The 27,629-nt window shown below is 42.1% G+C and overlaps 1 protein-coding gene across 1 annotated transcript in view; it reads left to right on the forward strand.

Moving 5' to 3' along the window:
* The window catches only part of SLC6A2 (solute carrier family 6 member 2), a 698,054-nt gene that overhangs the window by 285,280 nt on the left and 385,145 nt on the right, over positions 1-27,629 (forward strand). Inside the window, exon 7 of the mRNA XM_077458093.1 lies at positions 14,070-14,173. Within this exon, the coding sequence (XP_077314219.1) occupies positions 14,070-14,173 (104 nt within the window). The remainder of the gene's footprint in view (positions 1-14,069; positions 14,174-27,629) is intronic.

Below are 27,629 nucleotides of genomic sequence, written 5' to 3' on the forward strand. Positions count from 1 at the left end.
GGCCGCCGTAAGTACGAACGATCAGCATAAAAACACAACTCCTTTCTCTCTATTCATTTCCCTGAAGAAGTCACGTGACGGTGACGAATGCGCAAGGAAGGAAGTGAGAGAGACACTAGGAAGGACATTGGAGCGCACCGTTCGTTACTCTGCTTGTTGCTCTATTACTGCAGTTTTTATTCACTCAGAATGTGAGTACCCTGTCACTATATTTAATAAAATTCAATTGGTTTAAACTACTACACTATGGGACATTATCTCTTTATCTTGTGAGGCATACCTATCCCAGGAACAGGAGCCAGCTATCCACCTATATTATTAAGGCTGTAACCTCACAGCCGTGAGGTAAGGGCACATCCATCCACGTATTGGATAAATAGGAGGATTAAGTCACTGCACATGTATGCCTGCATGGGTCACTGAAGTTCAAAGCTAGTGCTTCTCCTTAGAACACAGCACGTCCACAGGACTGAATATCCCAGACTGATTATCAGCACCTTATTTTTATGTGTTTACTATTTCACCTGTGTTGTAACGTTTTTTGCTGCTAGCACCATTTGCACTTTAAAACACCGCATGGAATATGTATTTTGTTTTATATTGGATTGATTGATATCTGTGTTTTTTCACTTGGCATGTCACATGGGATTGTGCTTATGTGATTATTCTCACTGTACACTTTTAGTCATATATTTTGGACTATCACTTTAAGTTATATATTTATTTACTGTTAGCATATTTTATTGCAGTTTTGCACAGTTCTCACGATTTGTATGTCTAGTGTTTTAGGCATTCATCCAATATTGTGAGTTTTTATTTTTATGGCACTATATTAGGATCCATATTCGATTGTCACCCTATAACATTTATTTTAGTTCAGCACGTACTGAACAAGGACTTGTGCACACCCAGACACGTTTAATTTTACACTAGCACTCTTTGACCTTTACCCTTCTATCCTTTACCTGCATACTCATCTGTTCTGTAAAATAAATAAATTGCGGCGCTACCTTAAAAAATTAATACACTAAAATACAATACCTACAATAAATAAAAAGTGCAAAAGTGAATCCACCTCACTAAAGTGATAAAATGTGCAATATTAAACCATAAAATATATTGCATCTAATATAGAATAAAATTGATGATCATATACGTGCATAAATATTCAAAAACTCATATACGTGCATAAATATTCAAAAACTCCTATGTGAAATAATTCCAGAGTACAAAATACAAAAAGGATGTTAAATAAGCAATAATTAGTGATCCTCAAATAAAGTCCATGCAAAATGATTAGTGACCATATAACAAAGTCCATGCAAAAAATACAAAGTGACTTCCAATGCGTGACTGTCCACCGCCAAAACTTCAGTGCCAAGCTTGTGCACCACCAGTTTCCCCCAGCCTCTCACCACAAATATATAGCATAAAGGCACTGTAAATACCCAGATGCTACTCCATCCTTATCCGTCCAGCCTCAGTTGAATACCACTGTATATATACGGTTATAACTTCCCCAATTTCTCCAAATAGATCCAGTTACAGTTGGTGGTGCATAGAGAATGGAAGAAAGACAAGGGGGGGCTCTCATGTGTAGTATCCAAAACAATAACTTATATCCTCACTTACATATAAGCAGATGACAGCGAATTCGTAGCAAACCTGGACTTATTTATGCACGTATATGATCATCAATTTTATTCTATATTAGATGCAATATATTTTATGGTTTAATATTGCACATTTTATCACTTTAGTGAGGTGGATTCACTTTTGCACTTTTTATTTATTGTAGGTATTGTATTTTAGTGTATTAATTTTTTAAGGTAGCGCCGCAATTTATTTATTTTACATATCATTTCTTTGGTGTAGAGATCACTATTTTTTTGCTGGCCGCTTCTACACATATATATTTTTTAGACATTTTTAGATATTTATTGTTAGTCAGGTGGAGCGCATTAGTACCTTTCGTTTACATACTCATCTGTTCCCCATCCCCCTCCCTGTCCTTTCTTTCCCTCCCCTTTTTCTTTTTTTCTTCCCCCTTTCTCTCCCCCCTTCCCCCCCCCCTCCCCCCTCCCCCCCTCTCTCTTCCTTTCTTGCATTTCCCCATTTGCGCAACACTAAAACCACTTAATCGATATTGCCCAGGGAGTAGGTTAAGCTCCCTTCAGTGTTTGCAGCATCCTTCCATTTTCCTTGTCAAGGTGGTTGGCGCAGAGGTATTTTATACACTAGTGATGATACAATAATTTCATTACCAGATTATAATGACTACTTTAATTAAAAAGATAGTCAGCTGAGCTTGTGCAGGTGAGTGCCTGCTCACATGGAATATGACACGAACTCTATAAAGATCACCCTCCTCCTCATAGGCTCTGACGGGGCATAAAGAAAGAGCAAACAATATCCATAGCGTAATACTATTTATTTAAAACAGAAATTTAAAAACCTAAAGCCAAAAGCCATAAAGCCCTGAAGACGTGAAAACGAAACATATGTCGAGGCAGTACCTGGTCACGTTCGTATATGCAATTTTCCGGTCCTCTTGGTTGTCGGTCGTATTCGGTGGAACGCACGCTGTACACAATGAGGAACCACGAGTACACTACGAAATGATCTGATAAGCGAGCAGCCCCAGTGCCAGGTCGGGCACTGAGTAATGTAAGCAGCCATTTGGCTTTATGTTTTTAAATTTCTGTATTGTGGATCATGCTGTCCTTAGTGATCCAGAGGACTCCGGACCGAATGCCTCAGCTAACCTACGCTGCATGGCCTCCCTGATCCTGCAAAGCCTGCCGAAGGATCCTCCTATTCTTCGGATCAAGGAGAGGGATCATTACTGGCGGGCAACTCCTTGATCCACGGTAAAAAGGTAAGGGTGCAGACCTTATCTTGCCATCGCAGAGGGAGTAGAGGATGAGACATCTCTGGGAGGCCTTGCAGAAAGGTCTGTGCAGCGTGTTCCCAGAGACTGGGAGGTTACAAACTACTGGTCCTGGACAACGTGTTGCTGAGGCTTCGGTCAGTCACAGAAAAAGTAGTGGAGAAGGTGGCCGTCTGACCAATGCGTTCAGACTTTTTTTAGTCCGCAGCGACAAGGTATTATCGGTTCCAGCAACCATCGCCAGCGTCTGATTTACATGGTGCAGGAATACCTAGGGGCAAGGTCAGACTTGGACACCTTTCCCATCGAAAATCCTCTGGGTTACTGGGTCTTGAGAATGGATCACTGGCCAGAGCTTGCACAGTATGCAATTGAGCTACTGGCCTGTCCTACATCCAGCGTTCTTTCGGAACGCACATTCAGTGCTGCTGGAGGCTTTGTAACCAATCACAGGGTGCGCCTGTCCACCGACTTGGTTGATCAACTGACCTTCATAAAGATGAATCAGTCTTGGATCACCACCAGCTACCAAGCACCTGATGCTGATGTAACCAAATATTTTTTTTTGAAATGTCACATCCCTTCAAGACTGCCTATGCTGATACTGAATGACTATCCTGTTATGTTGACTGACTATCCTCTTCCTCCTCAATGATCCTGCTGATAGCTTGGAAGAACATTTTTGGTTCTGTGCGCCGCCACCAGTGGCTAAGGCTCAATTTTTCAGCCCCTGTTTAACAGGGCATGTATTTAATTTTTTTGATGCAATGCTTTGCAGCAGGGCTCATTCCTGCACTCCAACTAGAGTATCTGGGAAAGGTTGCAGTGTCGTGGCACCAGCACCAGTGCCTAAGGCCCAATTTTTCAGCCCCTGTTTAACAGGGGCATGCAATTACAATTTTTGATGCAATGCTTTGCAGCAGGGGTCATTCCTGCACTCCAACTAGAGAATCTGGGAGAGGTTGCAGTGTCATGGCACCAGCACCAGTGCCTAAGGCCCAATTTTTCAGCTCCTCTTTAACAGGGGCATGCAATTACAATTTTTCATGCAATACTTTGCAGCAGGGCTCATTCCTGCTCTCCAACTAGAGTTTCTGTGAGGTGTTGCAGTGTTGTGGCACCAGTGCCTAAGGCCCAATTTTTAAAAGGTGCATGTAATTACAATTCTTGATATAATATTTCACAGCAGGGCCCATTCCAGCGCCCACTGAGAGTAATTGTGAGGACTTACAGTGTTGTGGCACCAGCACCACCACCACCACCACAACCACCAAAAGCCCAATTTTTCTACCACTGTTCAACAATGGCATGTAATTACAATTCTTGATATAATAGTTCACAGCAGGGCGTTCCAGCGCCCACTAAGACTCACTTTGAGGGCTTACAGTGTTGTGGCAACACCAACACCTTAGGCCCCTACTTTCAGACATCCAACTTACAAACGTCTCCTACTTGCAAACGGAAGGAGACAACAGGAAGTGAGATGAAAAACGACGGACTGCAAAAAAATTATACAGGGGTGATAACCCTTCCCTGTTTTCCAAAAAGCTTAAAAATAGATTTTTTGACTGGAACTACATTTTAAAAATGTACCACTTCTAAATGACAAACAGATTCTACTAAACACAACAAACACAACAACTGTCTTGTTTGCACCACCTGTATACTGCTGTTCTGAGTATATAGGGCCTTAATTTGGCTACGGGGTTCCTCTTAATATCCATACAAGACCCAAAGGGGCTGATAATGGGCAGGGGGGGGGGGGGGGGGCTACCCATGCAATTTTTCTCACTGATTTTGATCCATATTCCCGGAGCCAAACATTACATTAAATCCGCAAGCAGTTTTAAATGACTTTTTTTCCGTTAAATGTCATTTTGTGCAGGGACTGTTCTAAACACGGGAAACACATGCCACTTCACAGGCATACTATAGACACCCCCCAGGCACGATATTTAAAGGAATATTTCACTTTTTTTTCACTTTAAGTGTCATTAAAATCAGTGCTCCTGAAAAAACGTCCATTTAAAAAAAAAAATTTGCATTGATCCATGTCCCCTGGGGCAGGAGCCGGGTCCCCAAACCCTTTTTAGGACAACAACTTGCATTTTAGCCTCTACAATTAGCACTTTTGATTTTGAATGTTCAAGTCCCATAGACTTTAATGGGGTTCTAAAGTTCGTATGAATTTTCAGTCCGTTCGAAGGTTCTGGTGTGAACTGAATCGGGGGGTGTTCGGCTCATCCCTACTGGGGAGGTTAGTGAAGGAAAATATGCATGAAGGACAAAAAGGGAACTTTAAAAGCTTCCAGCATGCATGAGGACAAAGGGGACATTCACAGTATATTGCAATCATGGTAATTAGTAAATGATGAAATAAATACAATACATTAACAAACATTAAATACATAGAATGTGATGTTAAAGGATAAAACTTACCTTAATATAGTCCTTCTGCAGGACCTGAATGATGGCAGAACAGGTCTCTGGGATAATGATCCCCAGAGCCTGGGGGGAGATGCCTGTCAAGAACTTAAGGTCCTGCAGGCTTCTCCCAGTCGCCAAGTACCGCAACGTGGCGACTAGCCTCTGCTCCGGAGTGATGGCTTGCCTCATGCAGGCATCCTGCCTGCTGATATAAGGGATGAGCAAAGCCAACAGATGGTGAAAAACGGGGTCCGTCATCCTGAGAAAGTTCCTGAAATCATCAGGATTATTCTGCCGGATCTCACGAAGCAAAGGTATGTGCAAGAATTGGTCATGCTGGAGCAACAAATTCTTGGTCCATGATCTCCTCCTTGCCCTGTTCATGGACTGGGCTTAGGTCAAAGCAAGAAGCCCAACACCAAGCCCCTGAACAGCACGAACTCTACGATGAGTAAGTACCCGCAACATGGCTTCAAAACAGTTGGCTGGTCAGAACGAACTAACAGAAAGCAAGCACTGAAAAACAGCAACGCCTGAAACAACGAGCTGAAAATCGAGCGGACAAGAAAGCACTGGTAAACAAATATGGTACTATAAATAGCAAGCACTGACAAACAAATGCAAACTGACTACGCGCACTGAAAACCAGATACGAACCCACAAGCACAAAATGAAGAGCAGAAATTATCTAAAGCACAAGTCTGAAAAGCGCAAATCGTCTCTAACCAAACTTCTACTAACACAAGATAAACACGAGATTAGCAGAAGGTGCCCAAAGGGTGGCGGACTGGCTATTGAACGTACCTTTTATAGTCCCGTCGTATGTGGTGTACGTCACTGGGTTCTTGACGTTCCGACAACTTTGTGTGACCGTGTGTATGCAAGACAAGTTTGAGCCAACATCCGTCAGAAAAAATCCAATTAATTTTGTTGTTGGAATGTGGGATTGTGTTTACAGGGCATAAGACTTTTCTAAAATTTTGCTTAAACAAATTTACATAACAAGAATTTAGTTAGATGCTTCATAGGAAATGCCAAGATACTTGAAAGTTTTTCACCTGATACGCATATTTCTGCTAGACTAGCAGATATCTTTAGAACATTATCCAAAATTATTTAACTTGCCTTATTTGCCACTTTGAGCATTGTTTTTGATCTTTTGTGATCACTGCCACTCCAAATATGAAGGGAGCCCCATAGTGTAGTAGTTTTTTTAACCAGTATTAAAGTTTATTACAGCAAATAAATTAATACTCACAAACAAACAAGTTTCTTATAAGGAGTATAAACGAGCCTCGAGCTCGATTGCGTCACTTCCAGTAGCGTCCCGACGCGTGTTCCTCACGGTCACGTGACTTCATCAGGGGATGACTAGTGCTCAAGGAAGTGTCTTTAAATAGAGACAGTAATAGCTCATTTGGCGGCCATTTTGGGGAAGACCCGGAAGTGTCCCGGCGGCCATTTTGCGGTCTACATGGTCGCCGGAAGTGTGCGGGCGGCCATTTTTTTGGTTATTCCGCCGTGTTTGTTATGTCTATGGCCGGGAAAGGATGCGTGGCCATTTTTTTGGAGGTGTCTCCAGCGGAACACATCTAAATCTACATAGGGATGTCACCGCCCCCCTTAGTAATCGGCGTTCTTGATTGCGGATAAAAACGGGGGAATTATTTAAAGTGTGCAATACGGGCTACAAATTAAGCATACAATGAAGGTGCTAGACACTCCATTTTTTTAAAATTATTTGTATAAAATAAGTTTGGAGTAAACAAATGTTGGTGACAAATATAAAAAATATTAAATATATATTCATAAGGAAATACTATGAGAGTTGCTAATATAAAATTACATATAGAAAAAATGGGGAAAAATATCAAAATATACATAAAAAATATAAAAAAATGTTGCCATATATTTATTTGTGCGTCCATTTAGATATAGAAAAAACTTTATGGTTCCTATTTAAAATAATGGTGACACGAGTAAGGCCGCGTACACACGCGGGGACTGTTCGCCCAACTTTGTCCGTCAAACAGTTTCGGCAAACAGTCCGCTCAAAATTAGCATGGACGGACATGGCCACACACGACGGACGAACAGTTTGCTGAAACCGTGCGCGATGACGTGAACGGCACGTACGACGGGACGAAAAATACGACGTCCTATACACTGCATTATAACTTTCGGCGTGAAAATCCTTTCTGAGCATGCGCGCAACTTTGTTTGACGAACAAGCCTACACACGAGCGGACTGTTCGCTGAAACAAGGTTTCAGCGGACAGTTTTTCGGAAATTCCGAAAAACCTTGTCCGTCAAACTGTCCGCTGAAACTGTCCGCTGAAAGCCCACACACGAGCGGACTGTCCGCCCAAACACTGTTCAGCGGACAAAGTTGGGCGAACAGTCCGCCCGTGTGTACGCGGCCTAAGATTAGGCTAGGGTAATTTATACAGCCTTTTTGATGAGCGTAAGGTGATTGGTATTATAATTTTATCCAAGTGGTAAACAAAATTAAAAATTAAAATTAAAATCCAAAAAAACTTTAATTAAAAAAGTAAAGATCCAAATAAAAATAAAATTAAAAAGCGAGGGAAATAATTCCCATTGCTGCCGGAAATGACGTATAGAGCAGAGTTATACAAATACATTCAGGGTATTAGAGCACAAGAACTAAAAAGAGAAAGTGCACATATATGTACATACACATACACATATATACACACCAAAAATGGCCACCCGCACACTTCCGGCGACCATGTAGACCGCAAAATGGCCGCCGGGACACTTCCGGGTCTTCCCCAAAATGGCCGCCAAATGAGCTATTACTGTCTCTATTTAAAGACACTTCCTTGAGCACTAGTCATCCCCTGATGAAGTCACGTGACCGTGAGGAACACGCGTCGGGACGCTACTGGAAGTGACGCAATCGAGGTCGAGGCTCGTTTATACTCCTTATAAGAAACTTGTTTGTTTGTGAGTATTAATTTGTTTGCTGTAATAAACTTTAATACTGATTAAAAAAACTACTACACTATGGGGCTCCCTTCCTCCTCATCTGTTTAACCCCTTACATACACACCAACTGCCGAGGTACCCCCCCCACGCTGAGTGCTGCTGAGTGATTATTTAAAGAGACCAACACAGCACAATAGGCAGGAGACGTCAGGATTTGGGGATACACTAACGGGACCTCGAGGGATAAAGAGTACCAGGAACCCTGAGGATACATATATTATATGCTGTTACCTTGCAGCTGTAAGGTAAGGGGACACCCATATTTCGACTACACAGGACCACGTGGAATATATTCACCATCACCACTACCACCACCGATTACATTGCTATTTTATAGTGCACATATATTCAAACACCAGCACTGTATGCGATTTTGTGATATATGCGATTTTTTATATAATCGCCACCGGCTGTCGCACAAGTTGAATGGACACATTCTGACAAATGTTATTGTTCAATTTTTATAATTTTCTTCTTTTGTCTACATATTTTTTAAGTATTGTGCACAGCTCTTTTAGATTATTCTAGAGGGATTTTGTTTCTATCCCTTCAACACCAATATTGCTTATGCGTTTTTTTGATTTTCTGCCACTCTTTGCACAATTGCATTACTGAGCTGCTTACTGTACTGATATTGCTTTTATTATTTTATGGTAGAAGACACCCGCACGTATTTATTTTTTATAACCTTTTCTTGGCACTGGCACCTTATGCGATTTCTGTCAGTCACAACCAACCACTCTCTGCACAATTGACTTATCGAGTTAGTGACTGCTTTATGTATATTGTTTTTTTATTTTATGGTGTAGTAGATATTTTCACGGACCTATTTACCGTCTAGCACTGGCACTTTATGCGACTTTGTTAGCTTTAACAAATCGCATTGGGAATCACTATATTTTTTGACTGCTTTATCTATATTATTTAATTAATTAATTTATTTAATCCACTTTATGGTGTAGCAGATATTCTCACGGACCTATTTATTGTCCAGCACTGTCACTTTATGCGACTTTGTTAGCTTTAACAAATCGCATTGGGAATCACTAGCTTTAATTATTGCGATTTTTTTCTTTTTCATGCTTATATATTCATTTGACTTTTATTTTGAATACTACCACATTATAGCTGTGAGGGTCCCTTATCATCCCCTCACAAAACACGCATACCGTTTTCTTATATACCATCTTTTTATTCTGGGCGGTAGTATATTTATCACCTAATAATCTTAGTGCCTATAGAATTTATTAGCCTTTAGGCTAAATTTCCTGTTATAGTACTGCGCATCACTACTTTTTTGCCTTTTTACTCTGTAACTGGGGTTCAAGTACCCCATTTCAGTGTGTGCAGCAGTACGAAAACGAGACTTCTTCCTGATTAGGCGCAGGAATAACTTCTTCTATATTCAAACTGTTACATGGCTGTGTTGGAATCATTTGTTTGCAACAACATGACCTTGATAGGTACTATAACCCATTAATTTAGCAACTCTTTCATGATAGTGTGCTGCCTAGTTACTTTTGGCAAATGTTGATGCTATTTTCAAATCTCTCAGAGAGCATATGTCATATGGAAGGATACATCTATTGTTAAATTTTATATAAACGCCAAAGATTCTTAAGAGGCTTTTGCTGAATGCCAGAAAAATGACTATACCTAACACAGGCATTCAGAGCTCATGGTCCCAGAATCTCAATAACGCAGAGTATAAAGCACATGTGCAAGCTTGTTGGGACCTGAAAACCTTAAAGTTGAAGTTTAGATGAAGACATTTTACATGGTTACATTGGTCTAGCTTGAACCAGTGTAAGTATGTACGTGCCATACCTCTGGGATCCCTGTGGAAGCTTGAAATTACTATAGTAGGCAACACAATATCACTACTCTACCTCTCAACCTTTTCCAATCACAGAACACTTTGCATTCATTGAGAAAAATCAATGGTGCCTGAGCGATGTCCTGTATTCACAGTGCAGCAGGGCAGCCACTTGGCAGAATATCTGGAAGCTAGTGGAGATCACTGTAGTAGTGTTGCCTACTACAGTGATTTCCAGGTTCCACAGGGATCCCACAGGTATCACACATCATTGGACATAGCTGGACCAATGTTTCTCTATAGAAATTGCTATATATAACCATTAGCCTAACAGTACTTATTTACAGTGTGATACAGAGATTTACAGAGTGATTTTGAGGTAAGAAAAAAAAAAACAGGTTACATATGTAACTTACGTAAACCCAAAACACAAGTATTAATATATTGCAATTTACCAATACAGCAATTTTGTGCAAAACCTATATATACATATATATATATATATATATATAGCATATACAATTGCTACAGAAGCCATATTGTAATTTAATGTTATTAAAATTAAACTTTCCTTTTAAAACTGCAGCACAGTGGTAGCCTGTCCAAAGGGGGTGCCAGCGCACCACTCCCAAGCTGTTCTGAAAAAAAAGTGATCCACCAAGGTGGTATGACAGCGGCTCAGAAGGTGGCACTGAACTACTCTCCTTCATGTACCACCCACCGCCATACATTCTGTACCCCTCTCCTACATGCACCACCCACCGCCATACACTCCGCACTCCTCTCCGACATGTACCACCCACAGCCATACACTCTGCACCTCCCTCCTACATGTACCACCCACCCCCATACACTCCGCACTCCTCTCCGACATGTACCACCCACAGCCATACACTCTGTACCTCCCTCCTACATGTACCACCCACCCCCATACATTCCGCACCCCTCTCCTACATGTACTATCCACCACCATACACTCCACACCCTTCTCCTACATGTACCACCCACCACCATACAATCCGCACCCCTCTCCTACATGTGCCATCCACCGCCATACACTCCACATCCTTCTCCTACATGTACCACCCACCGCCATACACTCTGCATGCCTCTCCTACAAGTACCACCCACTGCCATACATTACTGTTACCAATGAATATATGGGCATTTAAAGGAGCACCTACAAAATGTAATGCATAATTTATACCAGAAAAATGAAAGGCGCTTATTGATTAGTTGCTATGGGCTACAGTATTTTGCACATTGCTGTTTGTATTATGAAACCCCACTTGTTTCCTAACCAATTGGATTTAATTTAATTTGAATTACTTTAAATTAAATTTGATTTTAATTTACTTTAATTCTTCTTTGATTTGAGTATGATGTTTTATAGTGACATTTTTATTTGCAGTCTTTGATAATTCTGTCACATATGATGTTAGATCATAGTTATGTAAAGCTGTTTAAAGCAATGTAGAAATTTCTTATTTTTTCATTGCATTGATTCTTTCTCTCGCTAAATACTCCTGACATTATGGGTGGAATACAGAGGACGGAGTGGGTGGATTATATAAGGGGTGGGGCTTATGAGAAGTGGAAGGGATCAAAAAGGAGGGTTGGAGTCCTGCGCCCCTCCATCCTAACACTTCACCAGCTGCCGATGCTGAAGCATTGTCATTTTTGTAAACTGTAATGCAATATGGCAACTTAAAGGCATTTTGTACACAGTTGTTATACAGAATGCCTCCAGAAATGTTATTTCCTGCTTATGGTAAAGAACTCTGCACCAAGATACAAATCAGGTTGTAGGCATCCTCTGCAACAGAAATGTAATTTGTGGTGAGATACTCCCAAAGAGTTAATCACTTCTAAAGAGATGCAGACACTGCAACTTTGCAACAAACCAAACAATTGAAACAATGCTTGCTTGAGAAAGCTATTTTATGTTATTAGTGTTATTAGATTTTTTAAATGAAAATACTGTCGTTTTGTAGATCTGACAAACATTGCATGACTTTTATTTTTTAAAGTGTAATTCCTGCCTAATTATAACTATTCTTAAAACTGTCCCCTCCCTCCTCCTGCTACCTATCCTGCCTTCCTGTAAAAAAAAGGATTTGTATACATGTGATACCGCACCTCTGGCCCACGTGTCAGTGAGCAGCTGACTGCAGAGGAGAGGAGAGAATGCCGACAACAGCTGGGCTATAGGAGCCTATGAATGATGTCAAGGCTCCCAGAATTCACAGCTGTTATCAACCACTTACACAGGGTAGCTGGAGCTGCGGGATCACATGTCCGGACTGAAGCACGCTGACAAAAAGGAAGTATAGAGAACTTTTTTACATCAAGTAGGTTGCATAGGTATATCCAAAAATCTCTGTGCTTAATGATGATAAAGACATTAGGGCAGCTGCACTCATTATTTGCCAGAATACAACAACAAATACAAAATGAATAAAAAATATGTTGCACCGTGCCTTTAAAAATATAAGTCACAAACCCATATACAAACGTAATAATATACATTACATGCACATCTTTAACCACTTCAATGCCAGGTACATTTACCCCCTTCCTACCCAGTCAAATTTTAAGCTTTCAGTGCTATTGACATTTGCATAGTCATGCTTTTTATCATTTATTTTAGACAGATAGAGCTTTCCTTTGGTGGAAATTAGTCACTATTGGGCGATTTATTTTTTGCTAAACAAAAGACCACACATTTTGAAAAGAAAACATTTTTTTTCTTAGTTTCTGTTCTAAAATTTTCCAAAGAAGTAAATTTTCTTCTTCACCAATGTACACTGATGAGGCTGCACTAATGGAGACTGATGGGTCTGCACTAATGGGCACTGGTGAGGCTGCACTTATAAGCTGCACTGATGGACACTGATGAGGAGGCACTGATGAGGTGGCACTGATAGGCTGCACTGATAATCAGGGCACTGATGATCAATACCCTGATTATCAGTGCAAACCATTTACTCACTGTGCCCTGTCAGATTAGCCAGTTATGGCCTCTCCTTTCCTCACAGAGAGAGATAGTGTAAGGAAAGGAATGCTAACTGGTAAGTCTGTTTACATGTGACCAGCTGTGATTAGACACAGATGATCACACAGTAAAGGGCCACTGTGATTGACCCCTTACTGCGATCTGTGATCAGCTGTGTCCAAAGGTTACAATGGTCACAGAGCACACCTGTTGCACGCTTCAGGGGGTGCTCAGGAGGCACACATGTGGGAGGGTATCCATGGACATCCTCCCCAAACTGGAGAGCCACACTGTAGCCATCTTTTGGCTATAGAATGGGCAGGAACCAGTTAAATATATCAAATAATTCACATATATACTGTATATTCTTTTGTAGTGAACAATACAACTGTAAATCAAATTATATAAAGTGGAACAATTATAAATAGTGCAACAAAAAAGTGTACATATCATGTGAATAAGCTTTGTTTAGACTCCACAACGATGTGTCCAGTTTGTGTCGCACCACCTGATTGCACAAAAATTCTTTACCTGCTGGAAATTACATCCCAAACATGACGTCTTGAGCTCTTGATAGAAAAAGACACTGTGCCTCAAGCGTGTCCTCTGACCCTTTAAAGTGCATTCACTGCCCAAAGTCAAATATTGCATGGACAATCCAAGACACATAGGAAGAAATAAATAAACGCAATAATGTGATACAAATTAGTTTATTAAAAGCAAAAAAAAAATGGGTACTTACAAACATAGTAGCTGAAAAGATAACAGCACACTGCTCGAGCTGGCAGCATGGGCAGCAGGAGAGGGGAGGTGACAGTTTTGAGCATAGTTATGGTTAGGCAAGAATTCTACTTCAATATGACAAATGAAAAATAAGTCTAGGTTTTAGTTTGGTGACTAATTAATGTTTCTGTGTTTTAATTATTTAGGTCTGGATAGATGCTGCAACTCAAATATTTTACTCATTGGGGGCAGGATTTGGAGTATTAATTGCTTTTGCCAGTTATAATAAATTTGATAATAACTGTTACAGGTAAGTTTTTTTTGTTTTTTTCTACAATGTTGTTTTTGAAAAACATTTAAATTTCAAGTTCATATTTACACAAAATAAAATGCTGCTAATCTTGAAAGTTCTATATTATTGACTGTTCCCTAACCAGCTCGTATAGAAGAAGCGTACAAAACTTTAAAACCAGCAGTTTGTATTTCTCCCTTAACCACTTCAGCCCAGGACCATTTGGCTGGCCAACGACCAGAGCACATTTTGCGATTCGGCACTGCGTCGCTTTAACGGACAATTGCGCCGTTGTGCGACGTGGCTCCCAAACAAAACTGAGGTCCTTTTTTTTCCCACAAATCTAGCTTTTCTTTGGGTGGTATTTGATTACCTATGAGGTTTTTATTTTTTGTGCTATAAACAAAGAAAAAGAGTGTCAATTTTGAAAAGAACGTATTATATTTACTTTTTGCTATAATAAATATCACCAAAAAGTATATATAAAAAAATGATCCTTTAGTTTAGGCTAAAGGATTATTCTACATATTATTCTACGTATTATTCTACATATTTTTGTTTAAAAAAAACGCAATACGCGTATATTGATTGGTTTGCACAAAAGTTATAGCATCTACTAAATAGGGGATAGTTTTATGGCATTTTTATTAATATATATATATATTTTTTTTTTTTGTAGTAATGGTGGCGATCAGCGATTTTTATCATGACACATCGGACGATTTTTACACATTTTTGGGACCATTCACATTTATACAGCAATCAGTGCGATTAAAAATGCATTGATTACTGTGTAAATGTGACTTGCAGTGAAGGGGTTAACCACTAGGTGGCAGTGCAGGAGTTAAGTGTGTCCTAGGGAGAGATTCTAACTGTGGGGGGAGGGGCTACATGTGACACATCACTGATCACCGCTCCCACTTACAGAGAGCTGTGATCAGTGACAGTGTCACTAGGCAGAACAGGGAAATGTTTGTTTACATTAGCATTTCCTCGTTCTTCCTCTCCGTGAGATGATTGCAGGTATCCCCGTGGACATCGAGTCCATGGGACCCGCGATCCTACTCGTGGTGCTCGCGGTGCGCACGTGATGGCACCGTGACAAATTCAAAAGGACTTACAAGTACTCCTATTTGCGCAGCCATGCCATTCTGTCGACGCAAATATACAGGTGGCGGTCGGCAAGCGGTTAAAGTGGATGTAAACCTGATTCATTACATTTGAGCTGGGTACATATATCTGCAGTGTTTTGTTATTTCTCTTGAAAGCACTATGTCCCGTAGCTGTCTCCTGCTCCGTTCTTCTGTTATCAGCCCGATAACTCCTGACAAGTTCTCCATCACGTGATAAAAGCAGCCTGAGTTTTGTGTTGGGGAGGATGCTAAAAATAGATTAGCAGAGCTCTGAACGATTCAACAAACAGAGCTGAATGTCTCTACATATGAGGAGAGGGAGTGTGTGCCTTTCCTTCAATCAGCTGTCTTGGCTGTATGCCCAGGCTTCACTGCAGTGCTAACCAGCGAGAGATAATATCCTAACATGATCTGAACTTTCTAAACAGTACATAAAATGAAGACAGCAGATATGCATGTAAGACTTATGTAAGGAGATTTGTTTCATCTCTGTGTATCAGTTGAGGCTGTTCACTTCATTGGGTATACAGTGCCTTTGCGAAAGTATTCAGCCCCCTTGAACTTTTCAACCTTTTGCCACATTTCAGGCTTCAAACATAAAGATATAACATTTTAATTTTTTGTGAAGAATCAGCAACAAGTGGGACACAATTGTGAAGTGGAACGAAATATATTGGATAATGTAAACTTTTTTAGCAAATAAAAAACTGAAAAGTGGTGCGTGCAAAATTATTCGGCCCCTTTACTTTCAGTGCAGCAAACTCACTCCAGAAGTTCAGCGAGGATCTCTGAATGATCCAATGTTGTCCTAAATGACTGATGGTGATAAATAGAATCCACCTGTGTGTAATCAAATCTCTGTATAAATGCACCTGCTCTGTGATAGTCTCAGGGTTCTGTTGAAAGCACAGAGAGCATCATGAAGACCAAGGAACACACCGGGCAGGTCCGTAATACTGTTGTGGAGAAGTTTAAAGCCGGATTTGGATACAAAAAGATTTCCCAAGCTTTAAACATCCCAAGGAGCACTGTGCAAGCGATCATTTTGAAATGGTATCAGACCACTGCAAATCTACCAAGACCTGGTCGTCCCTCTAAACTTTCAGCTCAGACAAGGAGAAGACTGATCAGAGATGCATGAACTGCAGAGAACTACAGCTGAGGTGGGAGAGTCTGTCCATAGGACAACAATCAGTCGTACACTGCACAAATCTGGCCTTTATGGAAGAGTGGCAAGAAGAAAGCCATTTCTCAAAGATATCCATAAAAAGTCTTGTCTAAAGTTTGCCACAAGCCACCTGGGAGACACACCAAACATGTGGAAGAAGGTGCTCTGTTCAGATGAAACCAAAATCGAACTTTTTGCCCACAATGCAAAACAATATGTTTGGCGTAAAAGCAACACAGCTCATCACCCTCAACACACCATCCCCACTGTCAAACATGGTGGTGGCAGCATCATGGTTTGGGCCTGCTTTTCTTCAGGAGGGACAGGGAAGATGGTTAAAATTGAGGGGAAGATGGATGCAGCCAAATACAGGACCATTCTGGATGAAAACCTGTTGGAGTCTGCAAAAGAACCTGAAACTGGGACAGAGATTTATCTTCCAACAAGACAATGATCCCAAACATACAGCAAAATCTACAAAGGAATGGTTCACAAATAAACGTATCCAGGTGTTAGAATGGCCAAGTCAAAGTCCAGACCTGAATCCAATCGAGAATCTGTGGAAAGAGCTGAAAACTGCTGTTCACAAACGCTCTCCATCCAACCTCACTGAGCTTGAGCTGTTTTGCAAGGAAGAATGGGCAAGAATTTCAGTCTCTCGATGTGCAAAACTGATAGAGACATACCCCAAGCGACTTGCAGCTGTAATCGCAGCAAAAGGTGGCTCTACAAAGTATTAACGCAAGGGGGCCGAATAATTTTACACGCCCGACTTTTCATTTTTTTATTAGTTAAAAAAGTTTCAAAAATCCAATAGATTTCGTTCCACTTCACAATTGTGTCCCACTTGTTGGTGATTCTTCACAAAAAATTAAAATTTGATATCTTTATGTTTGAAGCCTGAAATGTGGCAAAAGGTTGAAAAGTTCAAGGGGGCCGAATACTTTCGCAAGGCACTGTATGTGAGGGTTTACATCCACTTTAATCCAGCACGTTGAAGGGGGGTGGAAGCCATGTAGTATGGCGCCAAGCAGTAGCTGAACACTGAGGCTGTCTGTGCTCCATCCCCAAGTGAGTTGGAAAGCGCGTCAGAGCATGGCTTTGAGTTGATAAGCCTGAAGCTGAAAGCCTTCTCCTGAAGGAGCAGCCCAGGTCGTCAGGGCAGCGGATGCTGGCGAAGCCGTGATGCAGGGTTTTTTGGCCTACTAACCTGTGTTGGAGAAAGAGGAGAGAAGCGTGAGAGGCGGGGAGCGCCTGAAGTGGGAGTTACGTGTACGCTGCGTGTGAGCCGTGAGTGCAGTGAAGCAAAGGAGAGAGGGGTAAGAGCAGTGCCTGGAGCCGGTGAGAGAGGAAGCCTGCGGAGGGTTACAGCCACTGACCCCCCCCCCCCCCCCCCCCGGAGGCACCTTGGAGTTTGTAGAGTCTGGGACGTACAGGGAATCGTGCCGAGCTGCCGAGCTTTTGCCTGCCACTGTATACTGACGAATCTGTGGTGAGACTGATGATCTGGTAGGAACTATCTTTATAAATTACTTTAAAAGCCTGAAGAGATTGTAAGCTGTTAGAGTCCTTCTCCTTTCTTTTTCAGCTGAAGTAGTAAGACACTGGTTGTAATTTTTTTTATTTTTGATAAAGACTTTGCAAAGCTGTGGAAGCTTTGAATTAGTAACCCGAATTGCACCCGAATCTAGAACTAAACTTCAGGTTGAATATTGTGGGGGGTGTCTAAGGAATTTTTATTTATTTTTTTCCCTATGCTGTACCTGTTTTTATACCAGATGCAGAAATCATAGCCTGTATGTGTATATAGGTTATACAGGAGTAGTCATACTATCTGTATACACACTGGAGCTGCTATAGGTAAATACACAAAGAGATCTTTGCAATGGAAAGTGAACTGACATGGTATAAGCAGTAGTAAAATCATTTGTTTTCAATGCTTTGGACATGAATTAAGTATCAGCAGGCAATAATCTCATGAGCTGCACAGCTGTAAAATTACTGGATAACTACAACTAGCTGGACCTTTATCCAATATCATCTGGGGATACCCCCTGCATCTCCTGAACTGCACCTGCACTTTATTTGCAAATCTCTTTTCTTTTTCTCCCCCTTTTTTTTTTGCGTCACATAAACATTTATATTTACAAATAATTTGCATATCTCCCTGCATGCTGGTACTTCAGATAAATTCAATCAACTGGAAATTTATATTAATTGATCCCCCCCCCCCTTTTTCTTTTTCTCATAATTGCATAAATAAACCTGTATACCCCCTTGCACATTGGCACTTTAGATAAATATAACTCTAATTAACTCTACATTTTTTCATTATTAACTGACTTTGACTTACTTTTAGGATTCCCCCCCCCCCTTTTTTTTTTTAGCACTTTTTGCACTTCACCTGCGTTTAGCTGTGTTTTTTTTTCAAAACTAGTTCACATATTTTTCGGAATACTTACACTTGAATTAATATATAACAGGTATATAATTCTTACAATGTTCACATTTATTTGAATATTAGTATGTTTACCTGTATAATTATATGGACAATTGACTGCACACTGCACTTTAGTTAAAACTTATGTTTTTTTTTCTGTAATTAACATATAAGTCATGTATAAGGGGTTACTACAATGCATAATATTAGTGGAAAGATAAGGAGAGTGACTATACAATATATAGTATTATAACGCGTAATTTAAATTTCAACAAGGGTGTGAGTTTGTGGGGGGGGGGGGGGGGGAATAATGGTAAGGAGGGGAGTAAAAGCGAATCAAATAGAAATTGGGAAAGGGAATTCTATAAAAAACATATATGGTGCAGGATAAGGTAGATCAAAGGGTGAAACAGAAAGTGGAAAGAGTGGAGGAAATATTACCTTCTTTAGAAGGGCAAGTGAATAAAAATCTTGCAGCGGAGGAAGGACAAATCTGGAAATACAACAACACCACCAGCAATAAAAGATGGAAAAAGGGAAAGAAAAGGAAATATAAAAGGAAGAAGATAATTCACAATCACTTCCTACCAAATGGGACATGACAGAGATGATGTGACACCTAGAATGTATGATTAAAGATTAACTGAATGCAACCAGAGTGGATATTCAGAATGTACTAAAAAGGGTAGAAGAACCTGTAGTACAGTTAGATGAACACAAAAAAAATCTATCATGGAACTACGTGAGAGGGCGGAACTGGATTGGATAGAAATGAGGAATATTCAATACAAGTTGTAAGATCAAGAAAACAGGAACAGACAAAACAACTTAAGGATCCACGGGTTGCCAGTATCTGTGAAAAGTAATGGCCTAGAAACCGTGGTCCGTGAAATGTTCAACAAAATAATGCAAAAAGAAGCACTATCTCCCATAGCCTTTGACAGAATACATAGAATACAAAAAATAATGACGTCATCATCTGAGATAGCGAGAGATGTAATAGTGAGATTCTCCCAATACGAAATGAAACAACAAGTTCAACATGGCACGAGAAGTACTGAAGCTATTGAATATGATTGAGCTACGCTACTTATTTTTTCAGATTTTTTCTGATCTGTCACAGGAGACACGAGCACTGAAACCCCTGATAAACCAATTACAAGAGAAAAATATTTTTTATAGATGGTGATTTCCAGTTTGTTTGATAGCTAAAAACCAAGGAATATCAGCTAGCTTGCGATTTCCAGAAGACCTGAAAGAATTTTACAGTACATTGGACCTGCCATGCATTCATTTAGAAAATTAGGAAAAGAAACCTCCAGAATGGGAGAAGTTTAAAAATCAGTCATGGAATAAAGTATAGAGGTCTCTTAGTAAAAAGGAAAGAGAAAGGAACGAAAAGGGGAAAATAGGAGAAATATAAAATAAGCAGTAGATTTCCAGGTAGAAAAAATAGGAAATAAGTAATAGACTTTCAGGTAGAGATGGTAAAGACTGCAGAGAAATAGTCTCGCTTGGGGAGTGGGGGCATGGAGGACCAGGCGGTGCCCGCACCCCCAGGACCACCCCAAAATGGAGGGAGAGGCCTGGGGGCCCATGTGGGCATTTACAGCCCCCCAAGAGAGGTCCAGCCAGGCTTAGGGCCCGGCAACAGGTGCTAGCCTGGCAGATATAACACTGATAATCAATGTAAGGAGGGGTGAGAGGTGGGAGGAGGGTTGTGTAGAGGGATGTTTGTGGGGGGGAGAATGGGAGGGGAAAGGTTATGTTGGGTATTGTGTGGTAGACTGAATGGATCATCCTTGGAAACAGGAAAGGAGTCTTTTTTTATATATATATATATACCGTGGCTATATTGGATGCATATATCTAACCCCTTGGAAAAATGGCTCCTCTGAAGATAGTCACATATAATGTTAGAGGGTTAAATAGTCCCAGCAAGAGGTATCAAATATTGCAGGAACTGAAAATCTGGTCATCAAATATTGTCTTTTTGCAGGAAAAAGATTTTAAATGCTGGATTGAAATCTAAAAATTATCCAATTTGGTTCCATGGATATTCACCTAATAAGAGAACTAATAGGATAGGATAGGATTCGATAGAAATACCCCTTTTATCCTGAAAGCTATAGAATCTGACTCAGAAGGAAGGTATTTATTTATTAAGGGCTCTCTGTTTAATAAAATATATACAATAGTTAATATTTACTGCCCTAATACCCACCCCTGTCTTTTTTTTTTTTTGGAAAGTATTGAATAAATTGAAAAAATTTAAAGGTGGGGGGAGGTGATAATGGCAGGAGATCTTAATTTTGTATTCGATCCAGCAGTGGATACCCAACCCCTTTCTCTACGCTCAGAAGGAAAATATCTTAAGGTAGTCAAACGAAAACTACATCAGCAGCAACTAGTGGAAGCATCTAGAATTTTATATCTGAGGGGGAGGGACTTTACATATTACTCTCAGGTACACTCCTCCTATTTGAGAATTGATTATATTTTCCTGGACCCTCAGCTTCTAGAAGGGCTACTGCATGTAGAAGTGAAATCAATAACCCTCTCAGATCATGCCCCAGTCATGGCTAGCTTGGACTAGGAGGACATACCAGATAAGCAAAGATCCTGGAGGTTAAATGAATTCCTCTTATAATATCACAATATATTTGAGGCTTTAGAAATAGATCTGAATTAGTTTTTTAAAGAAAACAATGTAGAGAATATTGTGCCAACTCTATTGGGGGAAACCCTTAAAGTATTTATGAGGGAGTGTAATAGCAGAAGGGGCTAAGAGAAAGAAAATGTGGATAGTGCAAAAACAACTGATTTTGAAGGAAATCCAGGAGCTAACAAAGGGTTAAATAATTGTAAAATAATGGTTGAACTAACAGGAAAGCGGGAGGTATAGAGGGATTTGCTGTAACAGGATACAAGACAGCTATTTCTGAAGTCATTTCTGAAGTCAGCTAAAAGGCAATATGAATTTGGTAATAAACCTGGAAGACTATTGGCAGGGGCAATTAAACCAAGACGGAATCTGAATTATATTGCAAAAATAAAAGACAAAAAGGCAGTGATGAAACATTCAACTAGAGATATTAGTAATTTTTTTTAGAGTATTATCAGTCATTATATAAAGTAAACGACAGTCAAGATTGCGATGATAAACAAAATAGAAGGAATAAAACTGAACAGTATCTTTGGAGGATAGAACTACCAGTTATATCAGAAGAAGATTCAAGTAAGCTTGACAGCGATATCTCTAAGGAAGAGCTTGAGCAGGCAATTTAAAAACAGTAAGAGCGGGAAGAGTCCAGGGCCAGATGGGTACACGTCCCTATATTTTAAAAAGTTCCTTGGAACCCTGACGCCCTACTTCCATCTATATATGAACTCCATAATATATTAAGGATGACCCTTTTAATGCATGAAGCAAAAAAGAGAAAGAAATCTGCTCTTTTCCTATCAGAAGATGCCGAAAAGGCTTTCGAAAGGGTAGATTGGGAATATATGTTGCAGATACTATATAAATTTGGCCTAGGTCCACGAATGCTTAGGTGGATAGAGGCTTTATATTCCAACCCTACAGCCCAAATTCAGGTGAATGGAACATTGTCGGACACATTTAGGCTCTATAATGCGACGTGCCAGGGATGCCCACTCTCTCCCCTTCTCTTTGTGTTCTCTCTAGAACCCCTCCTAGCATCTATAAGAGCGAATTATGAAATTGAATGTATAGCGGTCTCTGGGCAAGAGCATAAGATATCTGCGTTTGCATATGATATTATGCTATATACAACGAACCCTAAGAAATCACTCCCAAAGATCCTGGAATAATTGGGTGAATACGGGATGATCATTAGGGAGAAAACAGAGATACTAAATATTTGTGTCCCTCCCAAAGGAGAGAGGAGAACTCAGAGCTCTTTTTCCCTTTGTGTGGAAGGAAAAAGGACTACAATATCTGGGAATATTTCTATCAGTATCAACAGTAGACTTATACCAGGATATTACTTATCTCTCTTGAATAAAATTAAACAAGATCTGAAGGATTACCCTGCACATAGACTGTCATGGTTTGGTAGGATAAGTGTAATCAAAATGATGACCCTCCCGAAAGCCCTATACATCTTTCAAAGACTTCTGATTAATATCCCACGGGCCTGTTTTAGAATGATTAGATCCTTGCTGCAGAAATTTGTATGGAATAGAAGAGGAAGTCGTATTTCCTATAAAATAATGAGTAGATCTAAAGATAAAGGGGGGTGCTGCTCCCAGATCTTCAGAAATACCATGCAGCAGCAGTACTGAGGAGAATTTTGGATTGGGTTCATAATGTCTCACATAAAAAATGGGTATCACTGGAAGATAATATGAATAAAGTCACCCTAGGTCAGATTATCTGGAATCCAAGGGAATATAGAGGTCTCCCTAGAGAAATGGCCCCAATTACAACAGAAACACTAAGAGCATGGGGTATGGTACTCAAGGGCATCACAGGACAATACAATAGTCCCCGATGCCCTTCAGGGGAAATAATTATTTCCCCCTAGGGAAAGATAATAAACTGTATTTAAAATGGACCCATTCATATCGATTGAGATTAAGAGATGTCCTAAAAGCAAATGCCTTTTGTTCATTAGAGGAGCTATTAGAAAAATATGGTACAACACCATGGGATGGCTGGAGATACAGACAGCTCCAACACTTCGTAGAATCCCTCCCAAAACCCCTTTGCTCGGCTAGTAGGTTAAATCCATGGGAAAGATTAGTTGATCAAGGGGGGATAAGTAGACAAGGGATTTCTAGAATATATAGGATGTTGATAACTTCTATGGACGATGGGTCAGTGTGTCCCTTGGGGAGGTGGGAAATAGAACTGAACCAATCAGTACCAGAGACGCCAAAGGGAAAGGTTATGGACTATGACCACTCCACCTCAATGGACAGAAGGATAAAATAAATGAATTATAAACGATTGACTAAGTGGTACCATGTTCCATCCAAAATGCGTAAAATGAATCCTGATATATCACCTTTATGTTGGAGGGAATGTGGGAAAGAGGGAACCCATGCTCATATATGTTGGCAGTGTAGTTTGATCCAGCCATAGTGGGTGGAAGTATTGGATTTAATTAAAAAGATTGATGGGACAGAAATAGAATTAGGCCGCGTACACACGGGCGGACTGTTCGCCCAACCTTGTCCGCTGAACAGTGTTTGGGCGGACAGTCCGCTCGTGTGTGGGCTTTCAGCGGACAGTTTCAGCGGACAGTTGGACGGACAAAGTCTTTCGGAAATTCCGAAAAACTGTCCGCTGAAACTGTGTTTGAGCGAACAGTCCGCCCGTGTGTAGGCCTGTCCGCTGTACTTTCGAAATGAGCGGACTGTTCCCGCTCGGAAAGTCCGCCCATTTCGAGCGCGTGTACAGGTAGGCGGGGCCCGCGAAGGAGACGTCGCGGGCTCCGCCGCCTGGAATGGGCTTAAAGGGGAACCCCAACGCCGAAAAAAATCGGCGTGGGGGTTCCCCCCAAGTCCACACCAGACCCTTGTCCGAGCACGCTACCCGGCCGGCCAGGAAAGGGGGGGCGAGCGAGCGCGCCCCCCCTCCTGAGCCGTACCAGGCCGCGTGCCCTCAACATGGGGGGGTGCCTTGGGGAAGGGGGGGCCGCGCGGCCCCCCCACCCCAAAGCACCTTGTCCCCATGTTGATGAGGACAAGGGCCTCTTCCCGACAACCCTGGCCGTTGGTTGTCGGGGTCTGCGGGCGGGGGGCTTATCGGAATCCGGGAGCCCCCTTTAATAAGGGGCCCCCGGATACCGGCCCCCCACCCTATGTGAATGAGTATGGGGTACAATGTACCCCTACCCATTCACCTGTGAAATAAAGTACAAATAAAAACACAACACAGGGGAAAAAAATATTTTATTGCACAGCCGGGGGTCTTCCGTCTTCGGGGGTCTTCTCGCCGGACTCCTCCGCTATGTGTGTGTAGCTCTTTTGCTAGCGGAGGAGTCCGGCTTTCTTCCTCCCCGCCGCCGGCCTCTTCTCCCGACTTCGGGGGTCTTGTCCCCCTCTTCGGTTCTTCTGCCGGGCCACCGCGCCTGGTCCGGTGGCCCGGTCTTCTGTCGCCGTCTTCCGTTCTTCTGTCGCCGCCTTCGGTTCTTCTGCCGGGCCACCGCGCCTTCTTGTAGCTCTTTTACAGGCGGTGGCCCGGTCTTCTGTCGCCGATGTCGTCGCCGCCGCCGCCGCCTTCCGTTCTTGTTCTTCTTCTTGTTCTTCTTCTTCTCCTGGAGATGTTGACTCGACGAGCTCTCCGGCCGGAATGCCAGGGACGCGCTCTGCTGCCACTTATATAGTGACAATGGGGCGGGGTCACATGGTATATGTCACATGGGTTGGTCACATGGGTTGATGTCACATGGGGACTATGACATCGTAAGGGGGCGGGGTCACCATGTGACCAACCCATGTGACATATACCATGTGACCCCGCCCCATTGTCACTATATAAGTGACCGCACAGCGCGGCTCTGGCATTCCGGCCGGAGGGAGCGACGTGTCAACATCTCCTGGAGAAGAACAAGAAGAACAAGAAGAACAAGAACGGAAGTCGGCGGCGGCGGCGACGACATCGGCGACAGAAGACCGGGCCACCGCCTGTAAAAGAGCTACAAGAAGGCGCGGTGGCCCGGCAGAAGAACCGAAGGCGGCGACAGAAGAACGGAAGACGGCGACAGAAGACCGGGCCACCGGACCAGGCGCGGTGGCCCGGCAGAAGAACCGAAGAGGGGGACAAGACCCCCGAAGTCGGGAGAAGAGGCCGGCGGCGGGGAGGAAGAAAGCCGGACTCCTCCGCTAGCAAAAGAGCTACACACACATAGCGGAGGAGTCCGGCGAGAAGACCCCCGAAGACGGAAGACCCCCGGCTGTGCAATAAAATATTTTTTCCCCTGTGTTGTGTTTTTATTTGTACTTTATTTCACAGGTGAATGGGTAGGGGTACATTGTACCCCATACTCATTCACATAGGGTGGGGGGCCGGTATCCGGGGGCCCCCTTCTTAAAGGGGGCTCCCGGATTCCGATAAGCCCCCCGCCCGCAGACCCCGACAACCAACGGCCAGGGTTGTCGGGAAGAGGCCCTTGTCCTCATCAACATGGGGACAAGGTGCTTTGGGGTGGGGGGGCCGCGCGGCCCCCCCTTCCCCAAGGCACCCCCCATGTTGAGGGCACGCGGCCTGGTACGGCTCAGGAGGGGGGGCGCGCTCGCTCGCCCCCCTTTCCTGGCCGGCCGGGTAGCGTGCTCGGACAAGGGTCTGGTGTGGACTTGGGGGGAACCCCCACGCCGATTTTTTTCGGCGTTGGGGTTCCCCTTTAAGCCCATTCCAGGCGGCGGAGCCCGCGACGTCTCCTTCGCGGGCCCCGCCTACCTGTACACGCGCTCGAAATGGGCGGATTTGCCTCCGCCTTACGTGGGCGAGTCCGTTCATTTCAAAAGTTGAGCGAACTGTTTGCCCAACCTTGTTCGTCAAACAGTCCGCTCGTGTGTGGGCAAGTCCGCTCATGCAAATTTTGAGCGGACTGTTTGATGAAACTGTTTGCCGAACAAGGTTGGGCGAACAGTCCGCCCGTGTGTACGCGGCCTTAGACTCCTGAAAATGCTTGTTCTATGCAATTAGGGGCTCTGGGAAGAAGTATACAACAGCATTTACTCCATTTCTACTGAATGCAGCAAAAGCACTAATTCTGAAATATTGGAAAACAAAGGAAATACCAATGATAAAGAACTGGTTTAGAGAAATAGATAGAACGAGGATAATGGAAGAATTAATATGTTTCCAAAGGGATGCAGAAACAAGGAATTTAAACAGTCCGCAAGTTATCTGGGAATTATGGGGAACGGAGGGAGTACTTAGAGGCTTGTCTCCTGATTCCCCCCTCCATCCTCCCCCTCTCCTAATGTAGGGGAGGGGAAAGTGATGCCCCCTTTTTTTTCCCTCTCCCCCCTTTTTTCACAATTTGAAGGAGGATAGTAATGGGGACAAAGAAGTGAGAATTTCTCTTTTTTTCCACCAGTAAGATAAATAGACATGGGTAAGAGGGGTACACATTTGTTTATATTGGGATAATGTAGCTCATATAAAGATATAAGAGGGGGAGGGGAAACTCCCTCTTGCCCTCCCCCTTTTTTTTTGCACAATTTGAAGGAAGATAGTAATGGGGATAGAGAGATGGCAATCCCCCCCCCCCCCCCCTTGAAAGTAAAGATAAATAGACATGGGCAAGAGGGGGTACAGATTTGGGGCAATGTTTCACATATAGAGATGTATGTATGTGGGTATATATGCGTATTTATATATGCGTATTTATGTATGCGTATTTATATATGCGTATGTATTCATGTATATGAACAATGTATTTTTTATTTTTTTTGCAGGTGTGGAGATAAGGGAATGCCTGCTCCCATCCCTTTCTTCTCTTTTTTCTTGTTTGTCATTTAGACGACCCAGGAGAATTAAGAGTATATGCTGCAGTAGAGACTCATTTTTGTATTTAAAGTGGAGGGCCACCCTGAAAGACAAAACTACATTAAAATGTTGCAAAAAATCTCATTTTTTTTTTTTTTTAAACTTACCAGAAATGCCTGTTGTCCTAATCTGCCTATTCCTACTCTGCAGTGATCTTCAGTGATCTTCAGTCTTCTCTCCTCCTCTCGTTGTCTTCTGGGTAATGG

The sequence above is a fragment of the Lithobates pipiens genome, unplaced genomic scaffold (assembly GCF_037356315.1).
Source record: "Lithobates pipiens isolate NorthernLeopardFrog02 unplaced genomic scaffold, aLitPip1_a1.2 Scaffold_10, whole genome shotgun sequence".
NCBI lineage: Eukaryota > Metazoa > Chordata > Amphibia > Anura > Ranidae > Lithobates > Lithobates pipiens.